General features: G+C 34.8%; 1 protein-coding gene across 3 annotated transcripts in view; it reads left to right on the top strand.

Annotated features, from left to right (window-relative positions):
* Positions 1–23,814, top strand: part of IL17RD (interleukin 17 receptor D) — a 75,801-nt gene extending 51,987 nt beyond the window's left edge. For all 3 annotated transcript variants that reach the window (XM_049826220.1, XM_049826218.1, XM_049826219.1), the window contains exons 3-13: positions 2,944–3,069; positions 7,721–7,839; positions 8,285–8,405; positions 9,425–9,469; positions 9,569–9,720; positions 10,591–10,656; positions 11,199–11,253; positions 12,209–12,319; positions 14,183–14,367; positions 17,035–17,971; positions 20,251–23,814. In XM_049826220.1, the coding sequence (XP_049682177.1) occupies positions 7,792–7,839; positions 8,285–8,405; positions 9,425–9,469; positions 9,569–9,720; positions 10,591–10,656; positions 11,199–11,253; positions 12,209–12,319; positions 14,183–14,367; positions 17,035–17,971; positions 20,251–20,366 (1,836 nt within the window). In that variant the 5' untranslated portion in view covers positions 2,944–3,069; positions 7,721–7,791 and the 3' untranslated portion in view covers positions 20,367–23,814. The remainder of the gene's footprint in view (positions 1–2,943; positions 3,070–7,720; positions 7,840–8,284; positions 8,406–9,424; positions 9,470–9,568; positions 9,721–10,590; positions 10,657–11,198; positions 11,254–12,208; positions 12,320–14,182; positions 14,368–17,034; positions 17,972–20,250) is intronic.
* The last annotated feature ends 299 nt before the right edge of the window (positions 23,815–24,113 follow it).

Raw genomic sequence — 24,113 nt, 5'->3', positions numbered from 1 at the left:
GTTCGTATCTGAATATATTAAAAGTGTGTCTTTGCAAGAATTAATATTGAATATGAATATTGAAGATGAGTAGAATCTCTTAATCTAGTTGAAGTAGTTGGAATTTTTTGTTAGCTACAGTGTTAAAGGACCAGGTTGGTGGAAAACTACTGTTTATGTTTTCAGTGAAGACAGATGGTTTTAGTCCTGTAGCAGATGTCTGTTTTGCAGCTAAATTAAGAAGAAAGTAATCTCTAGCATAATAACAGTAATAAGAAGGTTGCTACAATAATACTTCAAACTTCCTCAAACGTCTGCTAAATAGCTGTGTCTTTTTGTTTTCATTTTTTAAAGGTTTTTGTCATCTATGTTGTCTAGTCTGTAAAGTATGACTATTGACTACATTGGGAATTTATCCTTGTTTGGTCAGTTAGTGGCCATCATCTATATAAACTCAATGTACAGTCAAGAGAAGGTCCTAACTTACAGCACTAATGTTTGTATTAATGCCAATGCAAGTTACAGGTTGGTTTTTTTGCCTACCCAAAGAAATTAGATACTGAATGTAGGTATAATTTCATCATTGAGAGCCTGTATCAGGAAACCTAACAATAGTGCTTTTGTTTCATTCTGATCATCTTTTTGCTCCTCTATTTCTACATTAATTTCTGAATTTGCAATCCTTCACTGTGAATTTTCTTAAATCTAATTTGATGTTAATATTTAAAATGTGCAAAATTTAAGTATGTCAGATTGTACAAAAGGTAAGTGGTCACTACAAAAGACTTATGGGTTTTTATCTACATAAAGAAAAACAGGAAATAGTACCAGTCAGAATAGAGATCCCCACATATAGTTAACACAATGGAGTCTGTTTAAGTCCCGTATCTGTCATGTTTTTTCCATTAATTCTGGCACCAGGAACTGTGTTTAACCAATGACAAGTGTTAATTCAAAATTCTGCTGGCACGGCATGCTTCCTGGACAAAGGAGTTATTTGAGTTCTGCAGTACTAGAAAAAGAGTTCCTTGATATCAAGGCTAAAGAGTTTGTATAATATGGAAATACATACTTATCGTGAATAAGCCAACACAAAAAAGAATTTGACTTGCTGGCTGGGACTTAAAGGCTTTTATTTGTCACACAGCAACTCTAGCGAACTGTTTTATGTTGTTAAATCAGTTGGTTAGATTATTTATTCAGGTGAAGAACAAATGTTTGTATGTTTTAGTATTTTCATTTGTATTCAAGTAAAAGAAGTGGTTTCCTGAAAAGTGCAATTTTCCCCTTCTGTTTTCTTCCTAAAGCTGTTGTTCTTTAAAAATGTAAATCAGTGACTCACAGTCAAACTTGAGACGTTTGTGCTATATTCCATTTTGGCAAATTGTCATTTGACCATAAAATTTTAGTAACCAGGATCCAAAATCTTGGGCTTGCTGTTAATTAGATCCAGACCTAGCAGAAAAACTGTTACTTCAAACTTTCCATTGAAAGAGATATTCTATTCTCCTAAGAGGAAGTTCATGCTGTCATTGTAGCAACAGAATTCTACAAACAGCAAAGTTAAGTACCAACTGCCCAGCTTTTGTAAAAGGCAATGTTGTACAAACTGTTCTATTCTTATTTGGATGGCAGTTACATAAAAGATCCTTTACCATTGTTATTCACAGTAAGAAGCCATTTTCTAAAACTGCTTTTCAGTTAATAGTTTTCCTTTCCTTGCCTTTAAGATCACACCTCTGAATTAAATTACAATTTCCTGCATTGGCTTATCGTAACATTTGGTTTTTCATGTTTTGTTTCTACAAACTCTGTATAGACAAATACATAGCATATAGATTATCTCAGTTTTTTAGAGTTAATTGTGAGTCAGCAATATATAGTCTACTGGTCAACTTTTTCTGGATTTTGTTGGCTTCACTAGTTCAAAAGCAGAATGTTTGTTCATACACATCTTAATGTATACTGTGCTCTGGAACTATTGAATTTTCTCGCCACTACTTCTCTTTCTGCCACAAAAGATGACTCTAAACATTGTAATGCTTTAAAAGTAATAACATTCAGGGTCATTTGTTTTCTTGTTTTGAATGTATGAACACATAGTCAAGTTCAATAACAAAATCAAGAATGCTTTTTTTAATATTTTATTTTCTTAATGAAAGCTGAGGTTTTCTATAATCACATGTTTGTAGAGCTGTAACTTAAGGGAGTACACTGTTTTTGTGAGGATAACAAGACAAAACTAGTTCTGACTGGATCCAGTGGCAGGAAAATGATCTACTGGGGATATGGCTATTGAATGGATGAGAGATGAGATGGATTTAGGCAGTATGTTCTTTATGGTCAGGATCAAACAGTGTCGTGGTTAAAAAGCACTTACTGAGTACCCGTTCTAAAGCTTCATGTTGTTCATTGTTCTCATACATGCCTGATCATTGACCAATATTCTCTTGCTCTAAGCTCTGTACATGCACAAAATTAATATCAGTCCTCATATTCTTTTGAGTAATTAGTGAGGAAAAGTTATTCTCTTTTAGGAGTCCCAACGTGTCATTTTTACACTGTGATACAGGCTATACTGGTATTATAAACTGGTAATTTCCTTTGGAGTCCTGTGAACTAGGGTTTTGCAAGTGGTGAAGGTGGTTGTGCTCAATGATTTGGAAAGTTTTGTGGTTTTCAGAGTCCTGAAACAAAAGCTTAATTTAGATTTACTATACAGTACTTATTTTTATAGAATAAATAGTGCACATGTACTTTTACTTTGCTCAATATTGAAGAAAAGTTAGGAGATTAACTTAATTCTTTATTTACATGGAAAGATGCGGGTCATATTGGAAACCGGTTGCTTGAATAGATCTTTTTAAGGTGCTGTTGGCAGATTAAGATTTAATTGCCCTGGTATGGCACAAGAACGTCTGTTAGAATGTTTTTGCTAAAGCATTTATTTCTCCATATTTTTAGACTGTACACCTTATCTGAATTCAGTGGGAAAACACGTGATTGGAGATGTGCAGAATATAACTATCAGTCAGTATGCATGTTATGAACAGGTTGCAGTGACGATACTTTGGACAGCAAATGCCGTTGGTAAGTAGTAGAGGGAAATGGACTAATTCATCATGTCTTCGGTAATAACTTCTTGCTGATCGGTATTAGGTAAAATAAATTATGCTTGGAATCATTGAAGCAAATAGCTTAGTAAGAAAGAAATTCTTAACAGCTTTGTAAAGCTGCTATTTTTACTAGCTCACTTGAAATACCCTTACAAGTAGGATGCTCTCTGCAGCCGTACACTGCTTTTTACTATTCCAGTTTGTTGACTTTTTCCTGCTCTTCAGAACTATGTAATAGCCCTGATTTTATTCTCTGCCCCAAGGCATTGGTGCATTTGAGTGGCATTGATTGAGTTTAATTGCCAGTACACCTAAAGATTCATTAGGATGCACATTGTCTTACAGGTGGAAAACTTTATTTAATCATAGCTATACAAACTTTAATGTGTTTCTTTGTCAGGTCTGGTCACTAACAATATTCCTCAATCACTTAAATGTCACTGGAAGTACCTTGTTGCCCACTAGAGCAGTAGTCTCCAAAGTGGGGGGTGCACAAGGTGATCCATTGGGGCACGTGTAGAAAATTTTAGAACTTCTATTTGCATATTTTTAAAATCTTGAACAGAAAAACTAAGCTATATATATGGATTGACACTGGGCACCCTTACTTGGTCTCTATGTCAGGTGTTCATGTTTCATGTGTGGTATGTGAGGTATCCTAAAGGAAGAGTGGGTGTTCTACAATGTGGAGGGGTTCACAGTGGTGCCCTCACTCTTCCATTTGCTTTCAGCATATTGTGACTTATTGCAGTGTATGTGTGCCAGGCAAAGTGGATTTACCGATTATATTATCTAGTTTTAACTAAACTAGCAATCATGATGAAATGGACAAGTGGCTTAAGATAATTGAAGATAATACTAATAATGTGAGCATATGCAAACAACAAGAAAATAGTGGAGCTGACAGTTCCCCTACCTCTGGTACAGGCTCTTTGTCAGCCACATTAGAAGGTAGAAACAATTACTATCCAATCAGTTCTGATAAAAAGTTGGCCAAAATTATCAAGATTATTTGAAATACAGATTTACACCTGCCATTGTTAATGATGAACCTTGCCGAAAGCATATAGCGTGCCTTGAGATATTAGCTAATACTGTGAAGCCATCACGATTAGCAAGACATTTGAAAACTGAGCATCTGGAACATGAAGACAAACCTCCACAATTTCTCAGTGATGTTTGAAGCCATGCAATACTCAATAAAGTACAAAATTTCACTGAACTTAATGATAAATCTTTGGAAGCCTCTTTTTGTGAACTCTCTTTTGAGATTTCTTAGTCAATAGTGAAAGACAAAAAGCCACATACCACTGGGGAAACACTTGTTCTTCCTGCAACAGTAAAACTGGCTAAAATAATACGGGGAAATTACAGAATGAAAAGAAGGATTCTGGCATAACGTTACAGAGATGGCACCACACGAGAAATTCAGTCATTGCATCATTCGTAGGGAAACTATTGCAGCAATGAATTTGGAGCCAGAAGTGCACAGGATATCATCAGTGGTTAGTTTTATAAAAACAAGACATTTAAATACTAGAATCTTTACAGTACTTTGTAATGAGATGGGGAGTGACCATAAAAATCTTTTGTGCCACTGGGAGGTTCACTGGTTGTCTTGTGGTAAAGTGCTTAAGAGTTGTCAAACTCAAATCTTTGAGTTAAGCATTCTTCTTTGACAAAAAGACAAGTCTTCCAAATCTGCTGACCTTTTCTGTGATGCTGAGTGGCTGTCAGTAGTATGCTTGCTACCTAGCAGGTACTTAAGCAAAACAAAAACCAAACCAAAACCACATTTAATGTGTCTCTTCAAGGTAAAGGTGACATTTTAACAATGAGTGAGAAGTACCTGCTTTTCAAAAGAAACTGATGCTACGGAAAGAGCTTTTTGAAAACCAATGTTTGAAATCTTTCCTTTGTTATGTGATTTTGTTGCTGATAAACGCCACCTTCTCACCTCTAAAGCTATCATGTTTTTACACTTAAAAAATCAGGAAACAGAATTTCCTAGCCTGTTTAAAAATCTTCTTAATGCAGAATTTCAGTGAGTTTTGAACCCATTTGTTAAAAATACAAAAATGCAACACATTATTGGTTTGCAAGAAAACTGACATCAGGGAAGATACAAATTTACTAGCCAAATTTCAAGAAAAACCTTTGCGTAATTGGAGGATTAAAGTGAAAAATGAGTATCATGATTTAGTAAATGCGCTTCCTTCATTTGGATCCATGTATCTTTGTGAGATTCTTTTTTCTGCTATGATAGCCCTTAAAACCAAGTAACGAAATTAACTGAACTTGGAACCAGACCTTCAAATTGCTTTATGATCAAGTGTTAAACCAAGATTTTAAAAAAAACAAAACAAAGCCTATTCAGTCACATAGCTGTCACTGAAAAATATATATTATTAATATTTAAGTGGGAATAAAATTTTTATATCATTAATAAAATTATTTTTAAAGTGGTTTTTAATCTTTATCTCGTGCTTTTTGTGTGTGTGTATATTTTATAATGTACATTAATATATTACCACAGTAGTACCTATTTATGTTTTGTAAATATACTGGGGCCTTGTGGTCAAAATTTTTTTTGTTGATAGGAGTGCATGATCAACAAAATTTGGAGACTGCTGCGCTATAGTGCACTTTCTCTGTACCAACACCTGCTCATAATTTCTTTTTCTTCACACTAATTGAAGTCCTAAATAGAGTAACTTAATATAAACTCATTGTTTTTTAGTCACGAGTGTTTAGCAAATAAGAGGTGGAGTTTCCTTCTTGAATGTTTTTAATACTTCATTAAAGAAGTTTAAATGCAAAGATGCTTTTCCATAACAATTAAATAATTCTAGTTAAGAGTTAAGCACAATAGCTTTCAAAATTAAAACAGAAATTTGGTTTTTTTCATGTTCTTCTTCAAATATAGCAGAGTCTGAACTTGATATTTCATGGTTTCTACTCCCTCAAAAAGCTTTTAAATCAGGTTTTTCTTATGATGTAGTGAGAGCTAGAAGTTCCCATTTATGTGGTAGGATTGCATCCTAAATGATGAGATATAGCTAATAATACAAATGTGCATTTATTAAACTTGATATAAACTTTTTAGCCTAGACCTGCATTTATTAAATCAAACATTTTAGGTAAGAAAAACTTTTTTTTTTTTTGTGGCCTCCCAGTATTAAATCATGCTTTCATAATTTTTTTAAATAAAAAAATAAAATAATTAATTTCTGGGGTTTAAAAGCATATATGAAAATTACACTTGTTTCTGCAAAACTGCAGTTGAAAGCATTTTATAATCTTCAGCTGCAGACTGGATGAATCAAATCTCTATGGGAAACAAAGCTTGGTGTTCTTTCTTGTGATGATCAGAGGTTAATCCTTTGGAAAGCGTGAGGACAGAACTGCCTTTGAAACATCTCGGGTAACATGGAGGCTGAACACTTTCTCTTTCATGGTCTTCATGTAAGCACAAATAGTGCTTTTGTTCTATGGAATATTAAGAACACATTGGGCAACTTTTGGTCTTTATCTTCTACAAAATTATAAAACATTGCCCCCCCCCCCCCCCCCCCCCCGCCCCAAACCATGAAAACTAGTGAAACAGAGGAGGTCTGTGGTAAATCATACATTTGGGTGTTGGTTTTTTGTTGGTTTGGTTTTGTTTTGTTTTGGGTTTGTTTTTTTTTATATATTTTGATAAGCATAGCATAAACTCAAATTAATCCATTTTGATTTAGGTAGCATTTAGTTTATGAAGGCTGTGGCTGTGTCTTTGATAAATATCTATTCTGATAAATATCAATCTGTAATGCTGCTGAAAAGATGTAATTAGATGGAGTAGTGGTAGTTAGTCTTGAAGAACTATGCAGAGACTTTGATACCTGAGCCACAAAACTATCACAGGGTAACACTCTGGTATTGTTGTCTGACATTTACATCACCATGACTCAGTTTAGTCATGTAATGAAGTAATTCCATGATTTGAACATTGCAAAGAAATGTAAAGACACTGTGCTGAGAGTTAGTTGTGTTTAGAGTAACTTGAAAAAACTGGGTGTAGTTCTGGCATCAGTTACAAATAACTGGAAGTATTCACACACTGGAATAAATTCCATTCCATTTAAGTCAAGTTTTCTGTTATCCCATGCTATACTAGATCTAAAGAAGTTGTAACAATGGCTATCACTTTAACCTGCTAGTCTCAGAAATGATAGGAAGATGTTATAAAGGAGTACTTCTATAATTTGCTAGCAAAATGTTATATTTAATTGCTAATAATGGAAATGTGAAGTTACTATAAAGTACTCCTGAGGGTGATGAAGGAAATGATAACTTACATTGCAGTGATAATTTGGAAGCCCCAGCTGAGATGTGGGCCCCTCTGCTCTAAGCATTACACAAGTATGTAGTAATTGCAGCCTTTGCCAAAGACTGAATTCTAAATAGGCAAGATAGAAAATGCGGGAAGAACTGATGTACAACAACAGATACTGAAACATGAATGTTATTTCATATGAATGGTAAGTTTTATTTTTAAAGACAAATATATTCAAATTACATAAAATACCGCATTATGCATTTTGAAATACTAGTCTTCTATTTAAATGCCCTGCTGTTTGCAGGGATTGAATACCTGAAAGGATTTCGAGTAATACTTGAGGAGTTAAAATCAGAGGGAAGACAATGCCAGCAGATGGTTTTAAAAGATCCAAAGCAGCTCAGCCCCAGTTTTAAACGAACAGTAAGTGTTTTGTTTCAAGAAAAGTTTCGTTGTTGCTTGATTGCGTGAGTAGTCTTGAAAGTGTTCCTATGCTGCATATAAATCTATATCTAAGCATATACACAATGTGCTGTTTACTAGGATGCAAGTTGCTTCCTAAAAGTATTACTGTTTAAACTAGTGGTAGTTGTTGCTCTAGAGACAGATCTAGTCCCCTTCTATAGAAGCTTTCCTGAAACTGGAAGCTGTCATTCGGGTGGCTCTGGAGTACAGGTGCACATCTGTAATAGTCCACATCCAACTCTGTTTTGAGATCCCTCGTGTCCATTTGCAATGGAGGAGTGGATAAAGGATTCTTAGTGCATTAATTTCTGCTTATGTTTGCTAAAGTGTGGGCTTGTTTTGAAAGATACTTTCAGTTATAGTACTTGTTTTTACAATATGTTGCAATCTTGTCTTTTTGTAGGCAATGGAATCCCAGCCCTTTGTAAATCTGAAGTTTGAAACAGATTACTTTGTAAAGATTGTTCCTTTTCCTTCCATTAAAAATGAAAGTAATTACCACCCATTTTTCTTCCGAACTAGACGTAAGTATTGCATACAATATAGTATCGCATATCATCTCTTCACCAATGGGTGCGTCCCCCACCCCAGCTTTTTAGTTTTCCCAACAAAGGAATGTAGTAGATGAAGATGTTAGCTGAGTCTGGATTAAGATAGTAACTGACATAGTCTTTGAAGGAAGATCTGGGTGCAACGTAGAAAGAATTCGGATGCCGCAGATAAATATGTGGTGTATGATAATACGTGTTAGGCAACAACCAGAAGAAAAGTCTCCGGTAGGCCTGAGATTACCTCATGTTTGCTTACAGCAGGACTACTCCCATGGTTCTCAGGAACATTTGACTCATGGTTTGCTTCTTCTCCTCTCTGGACATTGTGAAGAAGCTCAGGTTGTTTTTAGTTTTGAGGTCACGGTTTCAAAACAAGGTATCTAGAGATGAGTATATATAAAATTAGATAGTAACAAATCAAGTTGAATTTCTCAAAATTACATAGCGGTTCTCATTGGAGTTAGAAGAAACTTGAATAAGCTCCTCAGTGCTTAAACTGTATAATGAGAAACTGCAAGTACCTTTTGGAGTGAAATGTTGATATTTGTCCTGCTTAGGGGTTTTTTTCCCCTTAATTCTTAAAATATTTCTTAAAATATTTTCAAGTCTGTCTGTTGATGCAGACCATAGTAATGTTTGTCTTTGTAATAGTGCTCAGCATGCTTATTTACTTGGAGTAAATGTATTAAGGCTATTTCAACTTCCTCTCCTGCTGTGCTGTGCCTGGTGCTATCCCTTTTGTCTCACTAAGGAATGCTATTTTCAAATTAATGAACTTGTGTTTTGCATCTAAAGATGAGAAGGGACTTGAAATCATAACAAAGAAGCTAAGTTTGCAAAATATATTTACTCCGTGCATATTAGAGACTGAGAAAGAAATGGGGGTATTGTCTTCAAAATGATGAGCTCTCTTCTTTTGCCCTCCTTTTTTCTGTTTGCATAGCATAGCATTTTGATACTGTATCATTAATAATTTTTGTGTGTATTTGTAGCATGTGAATTGTTGCTACAGCCAGAAAACCTTGTCTGCAAACCTTGTAAGTAAAGTGTAATACTTTCTGTATATTCATCTTACAAAAAGTTACCGTACTTGAAGAGCCACTTTTTTTCTAATTCATTAATATCTCTTCTGACAGACTGGAAGCCAAGGAACCTGAATGTTACCCAGCAGGGTTTTAACATGCAAGTGTCCTTTGATCATGCACCTCACAACTTTGGGTTTAGATACTACTTTCTTCACTACAAACTTAAGCATGAAGGGCCATTTAAGCAAAAGACCTGCAAGCAGGTACGTCACTGAGTTTTGCAACTCTTACAAGCACAAAACCTATTAACATTAGATGTTCTAAGGTTTTACAGAAACCTTAAAAACTTAATATAGTATAGAATGCTATCAGTTTTAAATTTTTTAAACTATTTGGTACTGTTTATATAAATAATAATTGTATTGTGATAGCACTCATCGGTCAAAACTAGGCTTGAGGGCTCCATTGGAGCTGGATAGTATAAGCAAATGGGAGGAGACTGTTCTCTCTCGAAGACACTACAACTAATTAGTACTTCAAACTGCAGTTTTATTATGTTTGTTATACATATTATTTTTTACTTTTTTATTTCACCTTTGCACCAAATTTGACCTCTTTATAGATTATCCATCTGAGATGGTATCACAAGATAGCCGTCATTTTAGTTTGTGCATGGCATTAGGGTCTCTGTGATTTTGTACAGCTGTGTGCCTAAATCTTATTATGGGAGCTGCAGTTTGCTGTATTATTTTCCTTAACTTTGGTTAGTATTCAACAGTAAGTTTGTTCTCAGTGGTCAACCTTTCATCCGAAGTCTCTGAAAGCTGGGGAGCTCCAGGGCATAATGCAGAGTTTATATATTAGATATATTAGACCAAACTTTTAAGTTGTGGTTGGTTTTTTGTTGTTTTGTTTTTTGTTTTTGTTTTTTTTTTTTTTTTTAATTATATTTTAGTTCTGCAGGCAGAGGATTGTAGTCCTTGCATATTTGAATGGAGAGACTCAGTTTTGCTAGTTTAAGGTGTCTTAATACAGGAGGGCACTGTATATTTCTAAATCAATGTGAATGTATATTTTATTAGGTTTTAAAAGTATGTGAATGGCTTACAAAGTATTCTCTTTCTTTGATGCAGGAGCAAAATACAGATACTACAAGTTGTATTCTTCAGAATGTGTCTCCAGGGGATTATATAATTGAGGTAATATTTCTAAATAGTCATTTGTACAACAGCTAAATGTGTATGTTAATGGAGAAATTAACTGAAATTAAAGTATTTCAGGTTATACTGTAGTAAAATCAGACCTCACATCCCTACTGAAATACGATGGGCAAGTAAAGGTTTTTATACAGATTGTTCTTGACCTTTCCATAGCTTTGCTTCCCTGTGTGCATAGCAGTTTCATCTGTGCCTTCAGGTAAAGTTGTGGGCCTGCGTAATTCTTGGACTTCGCCTTTTTTTGTTGGAATTCAGTAGTTTGGTCAGCTTTTACTACACTTAAAAGCTCTGTATTTCTCTTGATGGTGACAGTATGTGAACTCTGAAAATTGATGTTACAATGTTAAGCTATGTACCAACAAAGGTGATTTCACTAATTACTAGTTTGTGGTGCTCTTTAATTTTAACTTTTTGAACAGTAAGTGTCTTCACATTTGGTCATGAAAGCTGTTATAGTTTATGTATTACAAAAATAAATAAAATTAAATATCCACAAAATAACATTCAACTTTTACTTTTCAAAGCTGGTTGATGACACTAATACAACAAGGAAAACAATGCACTATGCGCTAAAACCAGGTATGAATTTTGTTTTTTAAACAGTATACAGTATTTACCTTATTAATTTAGATTGTTTTAATTATGTTGGAAACAAATCTCGATTTGACCGGTGTCTGTTTGCCATAATCAAGGCTACTGAGGCAATTGTGCTGTGATTTTTTGACCTAAGGAAAAAAGAGCAGACATGCACACTTGTACATATGCATCTTCCTGTCTGTACTTTTATATTTAGTACAGTTTAGATCAATATGTCATTGGAAATCTGTGTGGGAAAATCACTTTTGTTGTATATATGGATATGAAGAATCATACTCTGTATCTTAATTGCATGCAACTTATGCGTGCAGTAGTGTGGAAATAATGTAGTGAAACTGAGAGAGCAGCCTAAATGTGTTACCTGCCTATGTACTTCAGCACTGAAGTCAAATCAAGCAGTCTAGAAAACCTGTCGGGTGAATGCTTAGCATGTCTGTGGATAGGACCAGTTATTGAGAAGCTAAGTAGGGATTTCAGAATGTAACTGCAGACACAGAACATAGCCTCAGATGAAGGCAATGGGCAAAATGGACTGAATCCTAATGCACATTGCTAAAGATAATCTGTGCAGAAAGAGAGTTTTTCTAAATGGCTAGTTCAGCACCCTGGAATAAAAATCTGTGAGGTCCAAATTAATATTGCATATCTTACCAAACCTACACTTTGTGTAAAGTTCTTCTTATGGGGGGCAAGTATGAGTTGGTATGCAGCACTTGATACTTGTGTTAGTTGCTCTAATGCTGTGGTGATGGAGACAGTCAGCATAAAACCAATTTAAAATGGAGCAGAACATGATGATGTTTGATTCTACTGGATATTTGAGAATTACCTGCTAATAGTGTACTACAGCAGTTTTACATTCCCAGTGTGAAGATTTGATTAGATAATTATACTATAGCTTATTTTTTTATGGCTAATTCTGCTTTATTTTTCAAAGTACATTCTCCTTGGGCTGGACCAATAAGAGCTATTGCAATTACAGTCCCATTAGTTGTCATTTCAGCATTTGCAACGCTTTTCACAGTGATGTGCCGCAAGAAACAGCAAGGTAAGAGGGTTTATTCAATACAGAGTTCCACTTAAAGATGCACTGTTGCAACCAAAAAAGTAACTGCTAGGTTTGTTCCAGAAATACCTTTATCTGAAGAGCTTTTCTTTTCTTTTCTTTTTTTTTCTTTTCTCTTTTCTTTTCTCTTTTCTTTTCTCTTTTCTTTTCTCTTTTCTTTTCTCTTTTCTTTTCTCCTTTCTTTTCTCCTTTCTTTTCTCCTTTCTTTTCTCCTTTCTTTTCTCCTTTCTTTTCTCCTTTCTACTTCACTCTCCTTATTGCCCACAGCTTTTTTTCTGTGTTGAAACTTGTAGCAAATTCTTAATCAGTGCTTGATGGTAATTTGTTGCCATAGAAAGTATTGTATCACAAATCAAGACTTCACTGTAGAAAGAAGAGAACAAAATTGCTGTTGGGAAGTATTTTTGGTTTTGGGTTTCATTTTATTTGTGAAAGTACTACATGACCATGTAGAATACAAACGGATCTGTAAATTGATATATTTTAAACATTCCCTTATTTAACTCAGAAACGTCTAATTTGTATTTATTTTAAATGAGAAGGAAAGTAAAGCTATGTGATACAATACAATTCTCAGCACTCTTTGAAATACTACCTGTATCTATTATTCCAGATTTGCTCACTTTCCTGGAAGCTGCCTTTACACTTCATCCTAAGCCATCTTCCTAAATTTACTCTGTCGAAGACTTACTTGCAGATGTTTCTCTAAATGAGATTCCATCCCTCTTTGCTGACTTCTCTCTCTACTGTGTCCAGGAGCTGGCAAGCCACACTTGTTAACCATTGAGATGTTAAAAATCAATTGGCATTTTTTGTAGAATCTAGGGAATCATGCGGTTTCATGGATATGGAAAAAGAGATTACTTCCCCAAACCTCACATATCTGTGTTATCCATCTGAATTTTGGCATTGAGCTATACTGCAAGTGCTATATGCCATCTGGGTTAAATCCTTTTACCTTCTGGTCTTCTGTAGCTATCCCTTTGCTCACAGCTAGCACAGTTCCAACACAAAACCCAGACAAATCAGTAAGGATTTGTCTACAGAGAGAGTTGTTCCAGAATAGCTATTTCTTTTGAATTGTTCTAAATTAAATCCCTAGATGGATATTCTTATTTTGAAATACTCATGCTTTATTCCAAATTAGTTTAATCAACTGTAGAATTAGATTGAATTAGTCTGGTATAAAGCCAGGCTTTTATGTTCCAGCATAAAAACATCTATACAAGGAAAGAAATACTAATAGCTATTTTGATGTAAATTAATCCTATCCTAATTCAAATTAATGTCAAATTAGTGTCCAAATGTGTGTGTGTGTGTGTGTGTGTGTGTATACACCAGAGAGATACTGTATGATATTCTGAAGGGATCTGTGTTCCTGGAGTTTAATATTCTTACCTGGCTTGTGTTGTAGGTTTGGGTTTTTTTATTTTTTTTAAATAAGACCGTTATATAGGGAACTCTTGATGATGATACACCTTTAAGGCTTATACTATTTGAACAGAGAGGTGAAGACTGTTGAAGCTGGATAGAGTTGAAACAAGCTCACTTTATAAAAATAAAACTTTCTTGAGTTTGCTGAGTTGTACAGTAATAATTGCACATTTCACTTTCAAAGTTTTTTCCACATATGTAGCAACTCATAAGCTGGATAAATAGAGTGTGTGCAACTTTTGTTTTTCAGGCTGGAAAGGAAAGGAATCTCTTATGAAAAAAGTCATTACTGTATGCATTAGTAACGTGCCTACAACAGTTTAAAAAAACCCCAAAACCAAAACAAACCCCACAAAACCCGAACAAAACCAAGCTTTATAGTGTGAACTCTCTTTCTTTCTTCCAATCTAGAAAATATATATTCCCATCTAGATGAGGAGAGCTCAGAATCTTCAGCATATGCTGCAGGTCTCCATGTGGAAAGACTTCGTCCTCGGCCAAAAGTGTTCATCTGCTATTCCAGTAAAGATTGCCAGAAACATGTTAACGTCATCCAATGCTTTGCTTATTTTCTTCAGGACTTTTGTGGCTGTGAGGTAAACTCATTTCTTCTGTAAACAGAGTTTCCATAATTAAAACAGCACCCCCAAAATTCATAATAATTATGTGCTTGAAAGTGAGGTATTTCAATCTCTCCACAGAGATAACTTTCATTATTTTTCTAAATATTGGCTATATACATTTCCTTTACTTAGGGAAAAGGAACAGATCATAGCCCATGTTAAAAAAAAAAAAAAAAAAAAAAAAAAGGTGGAAAATGTGTACTGTATTGGTTCCAGTACTTTCATTCAGCCATGTTTAGCTTGTTTCACATTAACTGCTTTTTCTGTTAAGTAGTTCTTGCATCTTTATAGTCAGCAGCCACAAAGAGGTATTGGTGTCTACCTGATACACTTCAGTAATCCTAAAAGACGTTTTATATTGTAATTTTAAAGTAGTTGAATGTATCAAAACTCCTACTCGTAGAGCAAAATCTATGTAATTAGGATTAATTGTTGACATTATGTATTAATTTTTATTGATTTTGATTTTTTAACTTCCCTTCTGTTCCATTAATGCTGTAAAATCATCATGTCTTTTTCTTGTTTTTGATTTAAAGCTATGAGAAAGACCAAATTGTTACTTTGAACAACTAGGCTTAGAATCTCAGACTGCTTTCTAAAATACAATCAATACGTGGCCAGTCCTCCACTTTTCAACTGTAAAAAGGCAAGACAATTGTTAAACCTATTTTTGCTGCATTTCCTGCCACCGTGATTTTAAATGTGAATGGGAACTAGTTTTTGAACTATACAGCAAGTCTGGCCTCTAGTGGCCACACACAGTAACATAATCGATGCCTCACATTTTGGGGGATGTTCACTATTCATTCATAATGTTTAAAATAGTTCAGGTAAGGTGTTTTATAGGTAACATACTTAAATCCCCTTTTTAGATATGTACTTTAGCCCTGCTACACCATACTTCTTTGAAATAGTGTTAAGGTGAGCTGTTACTGCTATAACTGTGTATCATGGAACACATGGTATCAGGCATCATTTAAGATTTATATAACAAAATATTGATAGTCTACATACAGAAATAATATGTGTTATTATTAAAGCTGTGGAGTTTAATACAAAAAAGTGGTGCTCAATGCATAATGGAACAGTTGCACAACCATTTTTCACATTGAATTGGAATGTTTTCTCATAAAGGACAAAACTAGTGGCATTTAACAGTCATTTAAAATAATAACATGGCCACACTAAAAATCCTTTCTCACAGAGAGGAGATCAGACAGTGTTTTGAAGAACAGAAACAAAAACAGACACAGAAGAAAAACTACCTGCATTGTACAGGTAGTGTCAGAGTATGTGCCAAGCAGCTGTAAAGTGACTTCTCTTCCCTGGGCATAGAATAGAATAGTTCAGTTGGAAGGGACCCATGATGATCATCTGGTCCAACTGCCCAACCACTTCAGGCATGATTACTTTGTTCTTGTAGCTGACTCTGCGATAACAGTTTTCATGAGTCCTCGTGTTCTAGGCATCCACCTACTCTCTTGTCTTCTGACATGGCAAAGTTTTCCGCTCTGTTATGGGTGAAGTAGCAGAGCAAAAATACTTTGTTTTCTGGAAAAATTCTTGAGAGAAGACTTCATAAATAGTGTTGATGTGTATCTATTACAGAAGTCTTTTGCATCTATTTTTTTCCTGTTATTCTCCTGCTCATTCTTTCTTCATGAGATAAAGCATTTTGCCCTTCATCTTGGTGTATACAGACATTTCAGACCATGTAGAATGTTCAGAAAATTTGACAAAGTACAAAATAAAAAAATACTTACGATTAAATTTTCAGAGCTTTCTTATCAGAGATAAGCTGCTGCTGTTTTGCAGCCTAACTGAAAGGGCTTGATGTTATAGGCACTGATTATGTTTGTATCTAGATATGAAAATTCTTGGCATCAGATTTCATTAATATGAAAAACATGATAAATGACTATGGGTTTCCTTCACATTCAGCACATTAAGAATCCAAATATACAACAGTTACATTGTTGTAACAATATATTGTTTATTGTGGATTGATGATATCTAATTTGATCAGATAAGTAAATAGTAATGTACTTGGTCCAGCCACATTTTCTATATTCTTTTTATTCTCTGAGAAATATTGCAATGTACCAAATCCATAGTGGTTTTATTTTTTAAGGAACCAGTTTACATTCAACTATCTGGCTTTGCACTGTTACTGTTCATTCCATAAATTTATACGTAACATGGGTATAATTAGGTATGTAACAAGTAAGCAGCAAAATGGGTTCATATAGTAAGTAGCATTCTTGTTTTTTTAAAAAAAAAAAAAAGTCCAGAAGGTTTGCCTTTTTACCTTAGCAATTCACCTACTGCCTTAGCCCACTGAAATATTCAGCCTGCAAGCCAAGTTTAGAATGAATGTGAGGCCTTGCTTATTTTGGCAAATAACTACTGACATAGTATCATTGAGGCCAGGTTGTTCGCTGTCAATGCTATCTTAATTATTACTTATTACTCTTTTAAAACAGCTTGTATTTGTATCAGAGACAACCTGTAGTTATATTAATCATTAATTCTCAACTTTCAGATAAATACAAGCTGACTCACTGAGTATAACTCATTTAAATTTTATTAGCAAATATATCTTATAATGAATATCAACCAGAATGTTCTGTTCTTTTCCAGGTGGCTCTAGATTTGTGGGAAGATCTAAAAATTTGTAAAGAAGGTCAGAAAGAATGGCTTATTAAAAAAATAAACGAGTCCCAGTTTATCATCATTGTGTGTTCCAAGGGAATGAAATACTTTGTTGAAAAAAAGAACTGGAAACACAAAGGGATAACCAAAGATGCAGGAAGAGGAGAACTCTTTCTGTTTGCTGTGTTGACTGTTGCAGAGAAGCTTCGTCAAGCAAAGCAGAATTCAAATGACCTCTGCAAGTTCATTGCAGTCTACTTTGATTACTCCTGTGAAAGAGACATCCCTGGTATTCTGGATCTAAGCACAAAATACAAACTCATGGACAATCTCCCTCAGCTGTACTCGCATTTACACTCCAGAGATCTTAGTGTACAGGATTCAGAGGTGTTTCCTGTTAACATTAGTAAAAGGAATTATTTCAGGAGCAAATCTGGGAGGTCCCTTTATGTTGCTATTTGCAATATGCATCAGTTCATTGATCAGGAACCAGACTGGTTTGAGAAACAATTTATTCCCTTCCCTCCACCTTCTTTACATTACTCGGAGCCTGTCATGGAAAAATTTGATTCAGGCTTGGTTTTAAATGACTTGGTGACTAAACAGGTGATGGATGGTGATTTTTACCTGAAAACAGATGTAAATATTTCAGCGGGGAATTCAGACTCTCACTGTATAATTCAGCACTTAAACCTTGGAGAAGAGATAGAAACTCAGGATGTTCAAGGTGGTGGCAGCTCTGTTCTTCAGCCGTTGTTACATGTTGTTAAAGCTTCAAATCTTAAAGATATGCCTCGAGATTCTGGAATCTATGATTCATCTGTTCCTTCATCTGAATTATCTTTACCTTTAATGGAAGGACTATTGACAGACCAAATTGAAACATCTTCCATTACAGGAAGTGTTTCTTCATCATCAGGTTTAGGTAAGATACAGCAGTGTTACAAAAATTATGTTCAGTTACTGTGTGCATATTTCTACCATCTCAAAATACTTAATATAGTATGTGAGGAGTCATATAGAACACTGCAGAGAAAGGTAAGCATTGTATAAAGATGGTAAAAAAGATAGGTTTCAATAATTTCAGAAAAATGAATCTTTTCCTTAACTTATTGGGGAGTGGGGATTCTTAGCTAAGTAAGAGTTCACTAAAATTCTATTAATAAGTCACTTCTCATTGTTTGACCTATTATTGGAGAGATGGCTTCCTTCTTCCAGGGACTTCTTGGCAGCTGGGATACTCAGCTGACAGCTGTGTGATTTAATGAAGAGGGTGATATGGTGAAGCATTCGTACAGAACAGCCATAAATCTAGAACTGACATCCTATTTTGCTCCAACACATGCTAGAACCTTTAGGAATCTGTACTGTGGCTAACTGAAGTTTCAGAATGACATTAGGCTTCTCACTGGATCTGGGCCTGGGGGGAATGAACAAAAGGGTTTCAGTGGAGGAGTTTAAATGCTTGGAAGACACTCTCTGAAATAGATACCCAGCTTACATGCCTATGGTTAGAAGGTGTAGGTATTGCCTCAGGCTATATAAAAAGCTGATGTGACCTTACCAGTTACAGTACACTGAACTGGCATCACAACTACATCAGTGTGGAATGTTCCAGCAATTGCATTCATAGGATTAAATTGCTGTTTGCTGAGATTTTCCTTAAGCAGCTACAACAGGTGAATATTGCATTTTGATGGTGGTATGCTGTTCTGCTTTCTTGAATGCGCATTGACAGTGAGGTAATTTGTTAGACTTTTCTCTTGACTAAATGGATTAAATTTTTTATTATTCGGATAATTCATAACTAATACTTGATGCCAGAATTATCTTGGGGGAGAGAATAGAGATGTTGATTTATAGACATAGCATCTATATTTATAGGCTAGATAGTCTATAGGACAAAATAACTAAAACCTGAAAACTTTTCAGGTAGAAAAACCCCTGATTTACTGATTTCGTTATGTAAGCCACAAATACTCTGTTATTGTTCCAAATTTAATATATTCTTTAATTTCCTGCCATCTTCTAACATAGCCTTTTTTCACATTTGTGGGAAAAATTACAGATGATATTTGTAAAGGTTCTAGTGTTGGATGAAAGTAGGATGCTAGTTTAAAATTTATGGCCTTTCTGTGAGAATGCTGTACCAGTATTCCCCTCCTGATTCAATCACAGAGCTGTCAGCTGGGTATCCCAGCTGCCAAGGAGTCACTGGAAGAAAGAGGCAGTCTTTCCTGTAATTAATTCTCAAGTCACATACCTACTTGTTCACGTTTCAGCTATAGAGGTTAAATATTACAGCACTAGCTGGTAGAGTTGGATCTTAACACTGACATTCCAACATCTTAAGAAACCACAATAACTTCTGCCATTTTCCTATTTGCTGTCCCTGTCCAAAAGCACTGCTCTGACCGACTCTCACTCAAACCTCCCCTCACCCAAACCACAGCCCTAATTAGGTACAGGGTACAAAGGAGACACTATCTAGAACTGAGCATCATCTGCCTTTTAGAGTGCAACCCATTAAATATTTTTACTGTCCCAGACATACAAAATATTTATAGCCCTAGTATTTATATTCCTAATCATGAGAGGATTAGATAGAATTTTTTAGCTTTTATTCTTGTTCTAAGAGTTGGACATGTCCAAATTGTTACTCTGAATTCACAGTACCATTTCTGTTCTGCCTACCTATTTTTTTATCCGTTACTTGGTCAGAACAGAAGTGAATAGTTCTGTCATTTAGCATCTCAAGGTAGATCTTTCCTTTCTTCTTTAAAGGACAGTTTGATTTAATCTTTTCAACTAAAATCATAAATCACATAACTTGTAATACTTTGTCTTTCGGTGCAGTTCATGTGCAGACTACTGATCTGCAAAGAAAAGATTCTCAAAGAGATCATCATATTGGGCATCATCAACTGAAGTTCAAACCAGTTTAATTTTGAGGAAGTACCAACAACCAAACCTTTACTAGGTCCATTCACTAACAAGTTTTTCTCCAAGAAGCCCTGCCTGGGTAGAAAATTTGTATTAATTCTTTAGATAAGGAGTTACTGAGCATGGTAGTTCAGCATTATGAATGTATGGCATTATGATCCGGAGGGTTTTCATAAGTTTTCTTTGCATTATTTCTAAAATGTTGACCAAATAGAAAATCAGTGTTTCAATTAATGAACCTCACTTTTTTTCCTTTTATAGGAGAAGACGAACCTCCTGTAATCACTGCTACAAAATTCTTAGTGCCTGGAATATGTAAAGCAGAACTTCATTGCCATATCCATACTGACGAACTGCAGGCAATTGCTCCTTTATAATACATTACAGCATTGTTATGCATTGCCACTTTATCAACAGCCTCTGTTTGTGCTTTAACTACCACACTGTCTCAGCACTACATCTACATGAAGGAACAAATACTCCCTGAAGAAGATCTGTTATTCCTAAGGGATTTTTTTTATAGCCAGTAAACTTGAATCTGTTGGTCTTTCATGATTTGAAAAATGCAGCTTGGAAAAATAGATGAGAATGCATTTCAAAATTATTCTTATTATTAATTTAAATGTTATGATATTACATTGTTTACAGATGCCATAATCAAAATTGACTTTTTTTTTTCTAGAAATAATCTTGCAACTGGACATAAAATAGCTTGAAACATTAAGTCTTAGTAAATTTTGTAGTCCAGCCTCTAGTTTTAAATGCTGACATACTTGATGGCAGGGGTGTTGTAGCGAATGAGAGCAGGATTATTTTCAGAAGCAAGATAAAATGCCAAATGTGAGATCTAGAAATTCATCAGCAGAAATTATTTTCTTTTAGAAATGTTTGAGCTCCTTTCCTCACAGTCTCCTCTCTTTCCCAAATGTAAATGTGTCTCAGTATTTAATTTCAGTTAAGCACATGTCTCCCTCTTCTGTATGATTCTTCAGTCTTCTCCACAATCTGGCTATGATGACTCACAAATAGTAACATATTGAGTCTGAAGTATCATTTTTATAATAGACAACAGTATAGATCCTGCATATGCTGAGTGATACCAAGGAAACTGAAGTTTCCTGTTTTCTTCCTGGAACGGTTAATATAAAGAATACTTTAAAGAAATGGGAGAAGGAAGACCAGATTTTGTATTTAAGGCATCACTCTGGATTTTTTCAGCCATTGCTTTATGCGGGATTTCATATTATCCTTCAAGAACATACTGCCACAAGATTACCTGGGGTAAAACCAGTTAAGCAGTTAACAGGCATGAATACTTTGTTTTGAGCCAACCAGTAAGCAGAAGCCTATGAGTTATTTTGTGGTTTGTACTACTTACCATTACTTACTGATTAAGACAGTATAATATTACTAGTATTATATTAACAAAAAATGCCAAAACTAAAACTGGGCATGTTTATCTAAAGACACAGAGCATGCATGCCCTTTCTTCTGCAGTGACCAGGTAGATATACCACCATCCAAAATATCCCTGCTGTTTCCAAAGAGCAACTTTTCATAAGTAAAACCCATCTATGTCACTGCAATTCTAGGCACTATTAGAATAAGCATGATAACAGAAAATAGTAAAGGACACCTTATCAATGTGCCTTTGCTAATTTTGCTCATGGAGTCAGATTCTGTCTCGTTTAACCTGTCTTCACGTTCCACTATCAGGTTATTTTAGGAATATATCAAGGGAGAACTAAACCACCTCAAATATTCTCTCAGTTTTGATAGATGAGAAATAGACATTGCTAACTGTTACATTGTATTATCCATTTTAATAGCATGAGATAGAACTATTAAACCAGTGATGATTTTGGCTGAGCAGCTTTAAAGCTCCAGGGTAATTTTTTTTTTTTTTGCATCAGTTTATACTTAATCATTTGAATTTCCAAACAAAAGACTTGAAAGTGTTGTCACAACTGGAGTAAAAAAGTGCTGTAACAATTATTTGAACATAACCATCAATGGCATAACTCCGACATGCTTTGCAATTGTAATATGGAATTCTGTGATCAACTAGATGTATGTGTCAGGTTTGGAGGGCCTTGTTCATTAATGTAAAGTTTCTTACGCTTCCTGTTTTCTGAATTTGAAAGAACACTAACTGGAAAACCTCAAACTTGCAACACCCAAGCAAGTTTTGGTAGTTTTTAAGTACATAGTGAATTATCTGCACCTTCAGTGATGGGGGTTTTTTTATGCTGTGCTTTGAGCTGTACTGAAAGCAAAATTCTTCATGTTTTCCCATTCTTTGAAGTGGAAATATACCTGGGTCAAACTAGGCAGAATAATCTAGAGGTAAATGGTTCTCCACTAAATCCAGCTGTGAAGGATCTTGATTCAGTGCCATTCTTGCCATTTTAATAGAGAGTTTGGGTTGATAAGACAGGCAGAAAGGTTACAAAATTTGTGTGCTGAAGAGCTGCTGTGTGTAGAAATGCCAAAGCTGCAAAATATGAGGAGGAGACAATTTCTTAGTAGTTAGCTGGTGAAGGCAATGCTGCTTTCCTCCATGGAAAGTCCCAGCTCACATACTGTTTATTTTATGCTAGACTAAAGATAGGGAAGACTTCCTGGTTCCATTAAATTCAGTAGCAGAATTGGTATTACTTTAATGGAATTAGGTTTTCATTTTGAGCTCTAAGAAAGCTCAGTTTCGAAAACAGATGAAGGCAGTTGCACAAAGAATTACTTGTCATTAATGTTTTTATTTTTATTTTTATTTCTTCAAAATTTGCTGTACAATCCTGCAAATCTTATTTTTTTAATTGTAAGATCTATGCAGATGCCAATCAAATCTGCTGGGAGGGAGAGGAGAAAAGAATTACTCCTTCATTCCTTCTTAGCATAAGGTGGAAACAGCATATTGTATGTCCTCAGAAGAAAAAGAATATAATTAATTGAAAATTTAGAGTAGGACAAGCCCACACTTAAAATATACAAAATTGAGAAAAGTAATACTTAATCTGATTTAGCATAGTTTGGGGTTTGTTTTGTTTTGTTTTACAAAGCTACAGTGCTTAAAAAAATTAGAAAAATATTGTGTATATTGAGAAGCTGGAAGGACACAGTACTGGATTTGCAAGAATTCTGTATTTTCCCTCCAAGAACAATAACAGCAAAAATCCTTGTAAAAAAATATTTTTAAAACAAATATGTTAATACACATATTAGAGGTTAGCTTACTACTCTTTTCAAGCATTAGTAAACTCTAAACAGAATGTTAACAGTGAAAGGATCCCTTTAATTTCTACTAGACTCAAGTGTGTGGACGTTGTTTGGATGTTTTAAAATGTATTTTCTGGGAGGGTGGAAAAAACGGCAGAAAGCTGAAGGTTTGAGATACAGCAGCGTGTTCAACATTTTAAATTATAAGTATAGTTTTTGCCATAATTTGTACCTGTACACAAACACATCAACTGTTGAAAATAGAGTGCAGCCGACATTTGCAGAAATAAAATTTTTATGATACTATAATTTAGAATTCAAATATCAAAATAAAACATTACTGTTCAGTTTCTTTCATTGGGCTTTTCTTAGTAATATAAGAAGATTCGGCTTTAGAGTCCAGTTGTTTTATCCGAAACACTTTTAAAGCAGTTATGGACACCACACAAGTAACCAGACTCTTCAACTGCTATTCATACTACATCTGGAAGTGAAACAGGTATTTTGATGTGTGTTTAATATAGTCAAGCAACTGTAAGAAACTTTAATTTTCTAAAACTTTTATATTGGAGAGACAGGGTCTGGGGGTTTGTTTGGTTGGTTTTTTTGTTGTTTTTTTTAAATAAAACTGCCTTAATATGATTTTATGTAATTATTTTTCCTATATCCTCCTTGAACATCTCCTAGCAGTACATGGTTCTGCATGTCAAGTGAAACCTATCCACACCAACTACAAAACCATAATAACCTGGATTGGATTAGTTTTGTCAAAGAAGATGTGATCATTACCTAAGATTTGTATGCTTTTTGTTTTCATCCAAGTCGATTTCAAAGCACTGTTCCAGTCGATGAATTCTGCAAACTGTAATTTCAGGGATAAGCCTTGAAATCACTTGTATTCCTTAAGT

This window comes from Accipiter gentilis, chromosome 23 (assembly GCF_929443795.1).
Source record: "Accipiter gentilis chromosome 23, bAccGen1.1, whole genome shotgun sequence".
NCBI lineage: Eukaryota > Metazoa > Chordata > Aves > Accipitriformes > Accipitridae > Astur > Astur gentilis.
The sequence above is the reverse complement of the archived record's forward strand: the minus strand, read 5'-3'. Positions and strand labels throughout refer to the sequence as shown.